The sequence below is a fragment of the Carassius gibelio genome, chromosome B7 (assembly GCF_023724105.1).
Source record: "Carassius gibelio isolate Cgi1373 ecotype wild population from Czech Republic chromosome B7, carGib1.2-hapl.c, whole genome shotgun sequence".
NCBI lineage: Eukaryota > Metazoa > Chordata > Actinopteri > Cypriniformes > Cyprinidae > Carassius > Carassius gibelio.
Genome location: NC_068402.1, coordinates 39227375 through 39241420, shown reverse-complemented (window position 1 = coordinate 39241420; position 14046 = coordinate 39227375). Strand labels below are relative to the sequence as shown.

The window sequence follows — 14046 nt, the reverse complement described above, 5'->3', positions numbered from 1 at the left end:
ACAGTGGGGGCAAATTATTTTGAGAGAGGGGTGAGGATGAGGATTGCGAATGATAGGCCAGTGTTAAAGGCTACGCAGTTAGTTAGTTTTTATTTTCACAGTGGACTGATGTAGTTTCATTCAGAAGTTGATGCACCTCTACAGTTGTAAGATTGTACTTTTTTTTTTACAGAATAGTACCAAAACCTTACAGTTGTAAGTATTTTAGTAGTATGTAAACTAATTTACGTTGCAGTGAGAGATTGCACTTTGCAATTCCTGTAAAACAGCATTTGTATATTTGTGTGTATATTTTATTTGTATTCATTTTTACAGAAGTTGTGGAATATTCCTTTTGTAAAGCTAGAGAACTTGTTTAAATCAATGTTTTGTAAGTTTGAGCCATGTGTTAATTAAGGTCTTAAATAAAACAGAATGAGAACTTAAATATTATGTGATTTAGTATGCTTGCCAATAGGAAGTCATAAGAAATGACTCTTTACAGTTAGGTAGTGAGAACAGGATGTTGGGGGGGGGTCAAATTTTTTTTCTCTTTTTCATCAAACCGCAGTTTTTGCAAGTTACCGCAATTTTTTCGCATAAGATTGCAAAAATATCCCGCATATTCCATCGCATTTTTTAAGAAAACCTGCCGCAAAATCAAGGATTTTTGCCGGCAACAATCACAAAAATTATCTGCGATTTTCTGGAGGGACTGAATATACTATATGTGCTATACAATGTACACTACACACAGAATGTACACGTTCTGCATTCTGTAAAAATATACATGCATAAAATATGCTAAGGTGCAACAGAGTGTACGTGAACTGGATAAAGAAATGTCATGGATGTGCATCAGATGGTATCTGGTGGTAATGGGTAGGTTATTGTATTAAATGCAGTGTGTATAGTACAGTGTTGAGCTGAAAAGTGCAGTGTGTGGCATACCATATTGTGGGAGTATGCTGTAGGGTGTATTAGATCTGACTGTTCAGTAGTATGATTGTGTGAGGGAAAAAGCTATCCCTCAGTCGGCTAGTGCAGGATCGGATGCTGTGGAACCGTCTTCCTGAGGGCAGCAGAGAGAGCAGTCCATGGGATGGATGGCTGCAGTCACTGATGATCCTCCGGGCTTTCCATAAACACGGCCCGGTGTAGATGTCCAGGAGGGAGGGAAGCTCACCTCTAACAATGTAGCTGGCAATTCACCTGACCCTTTTCAGAGCTTTACAGTTGCCAGCAGTGCTGTTTCCAAACCAGGCAATGATGCAGCCCATCAGGATGCTCTCTATAGTGCATGGGTAGAATGTTCTGAGGAAGTTCTCATTCTAAACTTCCGCAGCTGTCTCAGGAAAGGAGAGGCGTTGGTGTGCCTTCTTCAGCACTGCATCAGTGTGTATGGACCAGGTGAGATCCTCGCTGATGTTAACACCAAGGAACTTAGAGCTGCTTACCCGCTCCACAGGTATCCTGTCGATGGTGATGGGTGTGTGTTCTCTGCTCTGTCTCCTGAAATCCACCACCAGCTCCCTGGTCTTTTCGATGTTGAGTGAGAGGTAGTTCTCCTGACACCATTTAGTCAGGGTGCTCACCTCCTCTCTGGAGGCCGTCTCATCGTTGTTGGTGATCAGACCTATCACCCTTGTGTCATCTGCGAATTTGACGGTGACGTTGGAGCTGTGTGTGGCTGTACAGTCATGTGTGTACAGGGAGTACAGGAGTGGGCTGAGGACACAGCCCTGAGGAGCACCAGTGTTGAGGGTCAGCAGGGATGAAGTATCATTGCCCATTCTGACTTCTGCCTGTCAGGAAGTCCAGGATCCAGCTGCACAGAGATCTGTTTAGTCCCAGAGTCTGGAGCTTTGCAACAAGTGTGGCAGGCACTTATGTGTTAAATGCTGAGCTGTAGTCCACAAACAGCATTCTCACATAGGTAGAGGGGTTGCTGCGATATGCAAATTGTAGCGGGTCCAATGAGGCAGGCAGCACAGAGCAGATGTAATCTCTGACGTAAAAGTGATCAGATTTGCCGAAAGGTGGGGGTGGGATTTGTAGGCGTCCCGGAAAGGAGAGTAGCGGTGGTCCAGTGCACGATCACCACGCGTGTTGATGGTGATGTGTTGGAAATATTTTGACCCTATTGTTCTGAAGTTGGCTTTGTTAAATTCCCCTGTAACAATAAACGCTGCAATTGGGTGCACAGTTTCCTGCTCACTTATATTCCCATACAGTTCTTTGAGTGCCTGGTCTGTGTTAGCTTGAGGGGGAATGTAAACAGCTGTGATAATGATCGCTGTTAATTCCCTCAGTAGCAAGAGTGGTCGACACAGAAGCGTTTGAAATTCCAGATCAGGGAAGCAGAAGGATTTAATAGAGTGTAGGTTCCTTTCATCACACCACGAGTTGTTGATAAAGAAACAAACGCCTCCACCTCTGCTTTTCCCTGTGAGCTCATTCGTTCTGTCCGAGCGGTGCAGGGGGAACCCCGTAAGCTCGATGGCTGAGTCTGGAACCTCTGCAGACATCCAGGTTTCTGTGAGGCAAATAATACAGTAATCCTTAGTTTCTCATTGGTGTGAGATACGTGCCCGCAGTTCACAGAGATTGTTCTCCAGTGACTGAACGTTAGCCAGCAAAATGGTTGGAAGAGGAGGTCGGAGTCGACGACGTCTGAGTCTGACAAGGACACCGGCTCGCTTCTCTCTTTCCTGGTACCGTTTCCTCAGTCGAGAGGAAGAAAAGAGTCTCAGGGGCCCCAGAATCCAACAAGCTGAAGAGTGACTGTGTCTGTGTGAAGACTTCAACCCTGGAACAGTTACAGCTGAATATTTGAGAAATGTTAACTATTTGAACTCTACAGTTGTGTCTACTTAATGACACAAGGATATGAACAATTTAATTTGGTTTCAAGGACAAGAACAAATATGACATGATTCTTCAAAATAATTTGCAGTTGCAGACTAGGATGTCTGAGACTGACACACAATAGTCTAATTAGCATTTGGTTTTCTTCCCTATTTTTTGTACATGTACATCTTTTGTATTCATTTTCAATTTTAGATGGCTTATTTCAGCGTATCCATTATGCATTAAGTTATCCTGCCAAGATAAATGAGTGGTTTTCTGCTTTCCTTGTACATGTCTTTTGATGAGCATATATGCCATTTGGTGTATGAAATCAATAAATAATAGAGTATAATCTCTTTTTTTATTGGACAAACATTTTCACCACAAATTGTAGACCAAAAAAACAAACAAACATATAATCATGTTGAACTGTGTTGTGGAGAATACAATCCTTCATGTGTTTGCTTCTTTAGGGTAAAGAGGAAACATAAGTAAGGATTTGTCTCTGCATTGAAATGATCCATAAAATAAAAAATAAAAACATATGTTAATATATTGTGATCTGGACTATTAAAACATTTTAAATCTTTTTAACATTTTAAAATATGTTTATTAAGGTACCTGACTCGCTTTGATGATGACCTTATTTAATATCATATTTAAAGCAGTCTGTACAATATGGATAACTGGAAAATAACATTCAGCCTAATGCAAATATCTATAATATCCATAAACATTAAAATAATTATTGCTATAATCTTTATAGTATACACTGTTTGGGTGTTTCATTGTAGAACTGCAGACATCTCGATTTCATTTTGGTGACGAGAGTTCTTCCTTCCTAAAATCAATATAAACACATTACTGGCCTTTTTTCTCACAGTCATGATTCAGATTGTTAGAGATCAGTGTGAATCTTCAGGTTTTGTGACGTTCAAAACTCACCAGCTCTTCTCGCACAGATGATCTGAAGAAGAATCACAGTAGGAGCAGCAAACACTGCAATCTCTACAATACTCACAATCACTACAGGAACCATGTGTGGACAGAACAGAGAGAAAGAAGAGAAGAAACAATAATCACAATCACTACAGGAACCATGTGTGGACAGAACAGAGAGAAAGAAGAGAATAAATCTCTGAAACTGTGAACTGATTATTAACAATGAACAATTACTGACAAATCATTTATACATTCACTTATAGTTTCAGCACAGTCATTCATTACCTCTGATTAATGATCCAGCAGTCATACAGACTACAGTTTCTGATGCTGTGTCAGCTGCTACTGTGGATCATGAACATTAGTTCAGTTCAAACATCACGTGACATTAATAAGACATGCAGACACTGTAAATCTGTGAGCTGAAGTCATCTCAGTGTTTGAGGTAATGATCATTTATTTATTATTATATTTAGAGATGCAAAAACCATATCAAACATAAAGATTACTTGTATCCCTATTTGGCTAAACTCATTATTTAACTATAAAAGACAAGTGCAGGAGAACTGAAAGACTGCTGATGTGTGTCAGTGATCATGTACCTTGTTCTGTAGAAGCTGCTGTAGTTTGACTTGATTTCTTCTCAGAGTTTGAGCTGCTGACTGGAATCAGTGTTGAATCAGCTGAAGCTGCAGAAGAGGAATGATCAGGATATTATGAATTATCTTTAAATATCCTAACAGCTGCAAGTACGACTCAGGCAGATCTAACTAACAAAGACAGTTAAGAACAAAAAGGACAAACACAGTCAGACATAAATGTAGAAATGTAAGGTTAGATGCTGTTTATTTGTCATGCATTCCATTTAAAAAAGTTTTTCAAAGACATGTTTTGCTGTCTACTGTCCCCCTCTTAACCCCCTTTTTGAACATAGACATGAAATTGCACTATTCAAATTTTAATTGTTATAATTCATGATTTTTTTTTTTTTTTTTTTGTAATATGACACCGTCACTAAGGGGAGGAGCCTGCTAACAGATTTTAAAGGGGGGGCGAAATGCTCGTTTTCACTCAATCTCCTGTTAATCTTGAGTACCTATAGAGTAGTACTGCATCCTTCATATCTCCAAAAAGTCTTTAGTTTTATTATATTTATAAGAGAAAAATAGTCTGTGCCTATTTTTTTCGGAAAAACACGAACGGCTGGGGGCGTGATGTGTGGGCGGAGCTAAAGAATCACGAGCGCGAGTAAGCTTTTGCGTTGAGAGCGTGTGGAAGTTGTGGCATTACCGTGAGGAAAAAAACATCCAAAACAAACCATGGCTAACAGTCAGATTCAGCGTATATTTATGATCCAGAATCAGATCCAGAGGCTGAAATTGAACAAGAGCAGCATCAGCAACGACTACAGCAGGACGTCTCTATGTAGTATGTATTGAAACTGTATATATTTGCTTAGCGGTTTTGGAAAATGACTAAGTTCCACTTCATGTCGTCTTTTTTTTTTTCTTTAAAGGTGTCAAGGTTTACTTGATGTGCTTACACGCTGACAGCTAAGTTAACAACACAGAGATATTTGAAGCAGTTTTACTCACCGCCTGCGGTTCCAACACACAATCGTGACCCTTTTTCGTTGGGACTGCATCCTTAAGAAATAAACGATGTGCAAATCCGGCGTCAAACTGGGCCTTGTTTGTAAAACAAGCATCTTCGAAATGCAGGGGAACAAACACAAACACTTGCAAAACTCCGTTGATGCTCTGTAAAAATAAACTCCATCCACTGGTCACTTAATGCTGTTTTTTTTTGGGTAATCTGTGCAGGGTTGTCGTGCCCTGGCAACCAAAAACACACTCCTTTTGTGACTTTTCGCGGCGCTCTCGCTCTGATCAGTGAATGTCTGTGCTCTCAGTGCTCTGCTATACGGGAGTGCGCTCTTCCAGCAGAAGTGCGTCAGGACCCATATAAGGAAATTCCGCTCCGTCTAATGTCACACAGAGCCATACTCGAAAAAAAACTTTCCGAAACTTGTGACAAACCGGAAGGAGTATTTTTGGAACAGAAATACTCCTTCAAACGTACAACTTAATTTTTGAAACTTTGTCCATGTTTAGCATGGGAATCCAACTCTTTAACAGTGTAAAAAACTCAGTATGCATCAGTGTTAATTTTGACACGAAATTTTAGTTTTTTGACTATAATTCTTTTTAGTTTTAGTCAAGTTTTAGTCATCTGATTTGTTTTAATTTTAGTCTTATTTTAGTCGACTAAAATTGCTTGGTATTTTAGTCGACTAAAATAAGACTAAAATCAATAACAGATTTACTAGACAATTTTTTTACAGCTGGTATAGGAAACAAACTTAACCAAAATATATAAAACACAAATTCAACTTTATTTCAACACAACTGTGTCTTTATTTTGATTCAAAAGCTTTTATGCAGCAACAAACACTGTCATGATAATGTAAACAATAACTAGCTGCCAATTGACCATCAATAAAAGAAAAATAACGTTAGGTCCAGGACCTTAAAGCTTACAGCTGAGCTGAACAATAAGTGCATACATTTAAAGTAAATATTTAATAAGTTGGGTGGATAAAAAAAGTAACAAGATTTTATAAGGTATTCATTTGTCTAGCAATATTGTATGTTTTAAATACTACAATATTGCTAGATTTGTATGTATAATGATAGGATGTGAACATTCATGTTTCACATGACTAATATAGAAATATTTGTGATATTGTCAACAAGTAGAACATTATAAAATATACTAAACATTAGTATTAATCAAATGTATTTATCATGATATTACGTATTAGTATTGTGCTCGCATCTAATTTGAAGAAGGGGCTATTTTACAGTACTTTTCAGTTCGTAATATTTAATGCTACAACATCTACGCACTGCACTATTCCAATTTTGCTTAGCTCAATAAACAAAAGAACATCGTTGTGAAATTACATTTGAGAAAATGTCCGGGTGGCTCGTCTGTAAATGTCTTTTCAAATTGGTTGTGTTCTTGCCACGAATGAGCGCTCTGCGTGCTTTACACTTTGTTTTGTTTTGTTCGTCGTCAAACGTGAAGTGAGCTGTGGACATTTTGTCGCTCTTTTAGACAGTAGGGACTTTAAGCAACAGCTGCGAATGGAACGGCTACAGCGACCGGAAGTTTGCCGTCACACCGCTGTAGCCAAGAACGTAAAAGTCACTAAGCAACGGTAAAACAGAACAGCGCAACGCAGCATTAATTCATTTATTGAGATCCAAAAAAATATATAATTTAAAAAAGCAAGAGAAGGATTGCTTTTGGCGTTAAATGACAATCTTTTGTCAGAAGAGGAGTTTTTAATATTGTATGATGTAAATAAGTCTAAAAACATAACATTTATTTACCTAACCTCTCACGTTGTAGCGACTCCGGCAAATCAGCTGTTCTCCCGTAGTAGACCGTTAAATTAGAACGTCACAAAGTAGCAGTTAAATTCGCGCAGGCACAATACAACGCCAGAATGACGTTGCCGTTCCACCAGAGGCTGTTGCTTAAAGTCCCTATCCCCTCTTCGAATGCCGACTTCCCGGGAGCTCATAAAAACTGAAAACCTTCGCTTCACGTCTCAATAAGTCAGGCTCTGATTGGTTCTCTTCTCTCATGCAGTCTGTTCTGTTTTGCCGGTTCTTTTGCTCATTCCTCGCATCTCTCCCGTCTGCTGATTTGATTTTCGTCACAGTCTATTTTCGTCTCGTCCTTTATTCGTTGACGATAATGTCAATCAATTTAGTCATAGTTTTAGTCTCCATCAGTGCCTTCTATTTTAGTTTTCGTTTCGTTTTCGTCGGCAAAAATATATTTGTGACGAAAATAATGACGAAAATATTTAGTCAACAAAATTAACACTGGTATGCATGAAATAGCATTTCACCCCCCCTTTAAAGTACCTGAGGTTGGTCTTTTTTTTTTAAAAGAAGACAAGCAGCATTTAAAATTTAAATAAATAAATATATTGAATAAAAAAATGAAAGTACAAAAAAGTTATAGAAGTTTATATTTACTTTAGTGTTTTTATTTTATATATATAAATATTTTACAAAATAGGTTTTAATCCAAAATTGATATAATTCCAAATCCATGTGTCTAAATAATATTGAGTTTGATATAAAAAATGAGGTTGCTACACAATTTTGTTCAGGTCTTATACTATACAGACTCCATAGATTGATTTTTGATGCATTTTTCAGTCACACATGTATGTATTAATTTCTCTCTCAGTGTTACCTCTATCACAAAACATAGAATATTGATAATCAGACCTTTATAATTATATGTATTTTGTCAAGATTATAAAAAGTTTTGATTCCAAAAGACTGTAATACATTTTGTAATATGACACCACCACTAAGGGGAGGAGCCTGCTAAAAGATTTTAAAGTAACATTTCCATAATGCAATGTCTGATTTAAAAAGTTTTTTTTTTTCTTTTTTGGTAGGATGAATTTTGAGGTTTTATGGTTTAAAATTATATAAATAATTTATGATGATTACAAAAACCTCTTAGGTAGAAAGTAAAAGGTCAGAACTCCTGTTATGATTTATCTGTTGTCAAAATTTTATATATTACTGTTTCTACATAATTATTAAAAAACAAAGAGGAGTCTTAGACCTTTCCAATTATATATAGTTTGTGATGATCAGATCCGGATTTAATCATAATATATTGAAGTGAGCGTGTGTCAGTTTGCGGGGTTAAAGAAATGTAGTGTTGTTATCTGAACACATGTCAGTGTATCTGAGTGAGGTCTTCAGGTCACAGTAAACATTGATCTTAACAGCTGATTCTGGACCTGCTTGTGTAGGAGCTGCAGCTGATTTAGAGCTGGTGACTGGAGACGGTGGATTTGTTTCGCTTGGAGCTGGAAAAGATGAATGTTCAGATACGTCATAGACTACCATCATATTTAAATGACTGATGATTAATTGTTCATATAAATCATTTACTTGGATACTTGACAGTATATGTGGCTGAGGTCTTCAGTTGATCTCTGTGTTTAAGCTGACATCTCCACTCTCTGTTGTGATCTTCATTCAGGAGTGTTGTAGTCAGAGAGATGTTACACTGTTCTGAGGAGAATGAGATCTGAAATCTGGAGTCTGTCTGCAGATTCACACCGGCCTGATTCACCCAAATCAGATCAAGACGCTCAGAACGGACTGAAGTATCACAAGAGACTCGATCATAATAATAATAATATAATTGACAGGAGAGAGTCAGAGAGCGGCCTGATCTGATCTCAGACTGTGAGGATGATGAAGACACTGAAACAGAAAATCAGACAGAGATTACATGACAATATTACTTTTTAATTCAACATATAATCATAATATTCACAGAAACACTGACCATGAAGAACATGCAGATAAACACGTGCATCATCTCCTTGTTGTTGTTCATTCACATATTGTCTGCAGAGGTAACGTCCACGATCTTCTTTTGTGACTTTCTTGATGTTCAGAGAGCAGTCAGAGCCCAGACTCAGTCTCTCGTGTCTCTCTGTGTCAGTCTTCTTTACTCCTCCAGCAATCAGTTCAACTGCTCCTGACAGTCTGCCATAGATCCATGTAGTTGATGTACAGCCAGGAAGAGCATTATTACAGGACAGACGGACATCTTCACCAGAACTGAAGAACACTTGAGTCACGTCTGCTCCACTGATATCTACAGATAATGATAATAATAATGAAAATATTTTACATTTAAATGGTTTGATTAATAATTGAATGTATTTAACTCAATTATCCTCTTCAGTTTAATTTTATAAGAAATCAATCACACAAATTATTTGACATTGACTCTAAGTAATAATTTTATTGAGTTTAACATGAAAAGTTTAAATCCATGCAATCACTTTTTAAAGGTTGATCAAACTAATTATTTTAAATTAGAACAAACTAAATTAACAAATCTGTATAGGTTAAAGTAAATTAATTAGATTAGGTTTAAAAAAAAAAACAGTTTTCATTATTTGAATTCTGTGAGACCAGGTTGTATTTGAACACAACACTTGAGGCTGTAGACATCAAACTTGGACAGACACATCTGTAAGTTCAAACTCTTATTAAAAAGGATCCAAAGTCTTGGCTTTGAAAACACTATCAAATTTTAGTAGTCCTATCATACACTTTATCTCAAGTCTTGATGATTTATTACCCTGATTTATGGCCTGATTTATGGCCGTACATGTGCATGGTCAGTTTGGATTGATTTATGACTATAAGGCCTGTCAGTCAAAGTGGTTGCCATGCCACTGGGTCCGGTGACCCTTGATTGACATGGCAGAGGTGTGTAAATCAAAAGATCAAAGAGATCTCAGATTTGACTTGTGTTGTGTTTATTACTGGATATATGATGGTTGTATCTGTTACCAGAGCAGTGGGGGGTTTCTTATGATGGTTGTATCTGTATCCAGAGCTGTGGAGGGTTTCTGTGAAGTTCCTTTCTGGCCTGTTGTTCACACCTAAAGACAGTGGGGAGGTGTTTGGGTTCTTCCTGGGGGAAAAAAATGGCTGTGCAAAAGTGAGGGTTTTGACACCTTGACAGGATCAATGTTTGTTTGATCTATATGGTGTTGATACCTAGGCACCGACAGGCCACATGCTCCCCGTCTACAAACACATTTGAAAAGGAGGACGATGTCTGGTGTCTTTCCAGGTGAGAATTTCAAAGAGTGAGAGAGACAATTATCTAAATCATCAACTAACCAAGCCGCTGAAGAGATAAATAATTGAATGTTATCTGGAATTAATAAAATCAAACAGGCATTCCTTAATGTTAAGAAAATACTATCCATAATATGTGGTGTTTAAAAGGAGTTGAAATCTCACGTTAATTTTAAAACCAACTCTAAACACACACACACACACACACACACGCACATTGGTTTTCCATGTTCTATGGGACATCCCGTAGACGTAATGTTTTTTAGACTGTACAAATTGTATTTTGCATCACCATACATCAACCTTACACTTAAACCTACCCCTTACACAAAATTTCTTTCATTTTAAGATTTTCAAAAACACTTCATTCTGTATGATTTATAAACATGTTTCTGTCACGGTTGGGTTTGGGAAAACACAAAGAGAGGGTAGATCCAAATGCAGGTAAGGGTTATTATTTAAACAGAGGGGTAACTACAAAAATAAACAGTCATGAGAGACAAACGTAACCAAAAGAGGGAACCGGATGAAACGGGGAACTCGGAAGAATGAGAAGGTAGAGGAAGTCTCGGGGGAACGAGAGCATGAGACACATAGGGTAAGGACTCCATGAAGACAACAGAGAAAGACAGCTCTATATAGGGAAACTAATGACAGAGTATTGTCAACACCTGTGCGATTCTAATTGGAGTGCAATTACTGTGAAGACACAACCAGACTAGCGGAATTAAAGTGCCTATGGTGAAGTGCCTAAGGGGAAGTGAGCTCAATAGGGAACACCCAGGAAAACAAAGACTGGCAGCGTGACATTACCCCCTCCCTACGGAGCAGCTACCAGATGCTCCACCTAAACCCAGGAAAACCCCAACAGAAAAAGAGGCAGGAGGGAGGTGGAACGGCGGCGGACCAGGGGGAGGGACGGAGGGACAGAAAACAGGGACAGGAGCAACCAGGAGGAATGGAAAGGTGCAACACAAAACAAGGAGTCCAGGAGGGAGGCGGACAGGTGGAGGCACAGGGGGAGGGAAGGAGGGCCAGACTAAACTAAAAGGAACAGACAGAAACAGAATTCAAAAAACACAAAACATAAGTCCATGAAGGGCATGTTGAGGCGTCCACCAGGACGGAGCAGATGACCACCACATCTTTGTGGTCGAGGCCGGAGTCCACCAGGGCGGAGCGGAAGACCACCACGGCCTTGTGGTCAAAGTCAAAGCCCTCCAGGGCGGAGCGGAAGACCACCACGTCTTTGTGGTCGAGGCCGGAGTCCACCAGGGCGGAGCAGAAGACCACCACGTCCTCATGGTCACCGCCCGAGTCCCCCAGGGTGGAGCGGACGACCACCACGTCCTCGTGGTCACCGCCTCGGGAACTGTATCAGGCACCGCCTCTGGAACAGCCTCGGGCACCGCCTCGGGAACTGTATCGGGCACCGCCTCGGGAACTGCCTCGGGCACCGCCTCGGGAACTGCCTCGGGCACCGCCTCGGGAACTGCCTCGGGCACCGCCTCGGGAACTGCGTCGGGCACCGCCTCGGGAACAGCGTCGGGCACCGCCTCGGGAACAGCATCGGGCACCGCCTCGGGAACAGCATCGGGCACCGCCTCGGGAACAGCCTCGGGCACCGCCTCGGGAACAGCATCGGGCACCGCCTCGGGAACAGCATCGGGCACCGCCTCGGGAACAGCGTCGAGCACCGCCTCGGGAACAACATCGAGCACCGCCTCGGGAACAGCATCGGGCACCACCTCGGGAACTGCATCGGGCACCGCCTCGGGAACTGCATCGGGCACCGCCTCGGGAACTGCATCGGGCACCGCCTCGGGAACTGCATCGGGCACCGCCTCGGGAACTGCATCGGGCACCGCCTCGGGAACAGCATCGGGCACCGCCTCGGGAACAGCATCGGGCACCGCCTCGGGAACAGCATCGGGCCCCGCCTCGGGAACAACATCGAGCACCGCCTCGGGAACAACATCGGCCACCGCCTCGGGAACTGCATCGGGCACCGCCTCGGGAACAGCATCGGGCACCGCCTCGGGAACTGCATCGGTCACCGCCTCGGGAACAGCATCGGGCACCGCCTCGGGAACTGCATCGGGCACCGCCTCGGGAACAGCATCGGGCACCGCCTCGGGAACTGCATCGGGCACCGCCTCGGGAACAGCATCGGGCACCGCCTCGGGAACAGCATCGGGCACCGCCTCGGGAACAGCATCGGGCACCGCCTCGGGAACTGCATCGGGCACCGCCTCGGAAACTGCATCGGGCACCGCCTCGGGAACAGCATCGGGCACCGTCTCGGCCTCCGGAACAGCAACGGGAACCGCATCGGGAACGGCTTTGGTCACCGCCTCGGCCTCCGGAACAGCAGCGGGCACCGCCTCGGCCTCCAGAACAGCAACGGGAACCGCATCGGGAACGGCCTCGGCCACCGCCTCGGCCTCCGGAACAGCAGCGGGTACCGCCTCGGCCTCCAGAACCGCAGCGGGCACCACATCGGGAACAGCATCGGGCATTGCCTCGGCCTCTCGAACAGCATCGAGCACCTTCTCGGGAACAGCCTCGGCCACCGCCTCCGGAACAGCAGCGGGCACCACATCGGGAATGGCCTCATGGACGGCAGCCGCCCGCTCGGGAACGTTCTCCGGGTCCTGAGGAACAGTAGCTGCCTGTCTCCTCCTCCGCCCTCTACGATGGAGAGTCGGTGGCGTTGAGTCGGCCATCTTGTGCTGTGGTGCTGGGCTGGCGGCCATCTTGAGCTGTGGCGCTAGGCTGGCGGCCATCTTGGGCTGTGGGGCTGGGCTGGTGGCCATCTTGGGTTGTGGGGCTGAGCTGGCAGCCTTGTCTGGAAACTCTGGTGTGGTTGTTGCATTCCACTGAGCACGATGGTGCAGGTAATTGGTAAACCCCCAAAAGTCCAGGATCTCTAACCCCTTCATCTCCCATTGAGGTAAAGGATCATCCAGGCAATTATTAAACCAATCCTTTAGTGCTGCATCATTGTAACCTAACCCGACTGCCAAAGTCCAAAACAATTGCGCCAGGCCACCCACCTCCCTTCCCTCTTGATGAAGGGTGGTTAAGTTCCGGACTCTCCCCCTCCGTTCCTCCATGGTGGCTGGGGAACCGATCCGAAATCTCACACCGCTGGATCTAGGCATGATGGAGTCCTTCTGTCACGGTTGGGTTTGGGAAAACACAAAGAGAGGGTAGATCCAAATGCAGGTAAGGGTTATTATTTAAACAGAGGGGTAACTACAAAAATAAACAGTCATGAGAGACAAACGTAACCAAAAGAGGGAACCGGATGAAACGGGGAACTCGGAAGAATGAGAAGGTAGAGGAAGTCTCGGGGGAACGAGAGCATGAGACACATAGGGTAAGGACTCCATGAAGACAACAGAGAAAGACAGCTCTATATAGGGAAACTAATGACAGAGTATTGTCAACACCTGTGCGATTCTAATTGGAGTGCAATTACTGTGAAGACACAACCAGACTAGCGGAATTAAAGTGCCTATGGTGAAGTGCCTAAGGGGAAGTGAGCTCAATAGGG

At 42.5% G+C, this 14046-nt stretch overlaps 2 protein-coding genes across 2 annotated transcripts in view; both read right to left on the bottom strand.

The window, feature by feature from the left end:
• LOC127962605 (uncharacterized) overlaps positions 1-14046 on the bottom strand; it is a 384402-nt gene that overhangs the window by 62918 nt on the left and 307438 nt on the right. The gene's annotated exons all lie outside the window — the stretch shown is intronic.
• Positions 3319-14046, bottom strand: part of LOC127961552 (obscurin-like) — a 233890-nt gene continuing 223162 nt past the window's right edge. Inside the window, exons 6-7 of the mRNA XM_052560736.1 lie at positions 3775-3855; positions 3319-3670 (exon numbers count right to left, since the gene is read on the bottom strand). Of these exons, the coding sequence (XP_052416696.1) occupies positions 3615-3670; positions 3775-3855 (137 nt within the window). The 3' untranslated portion in view covers positions 3319-3614. The remainder of the gene's footprint in view (positions 3671-3774; positions 3856-14046) is intronic.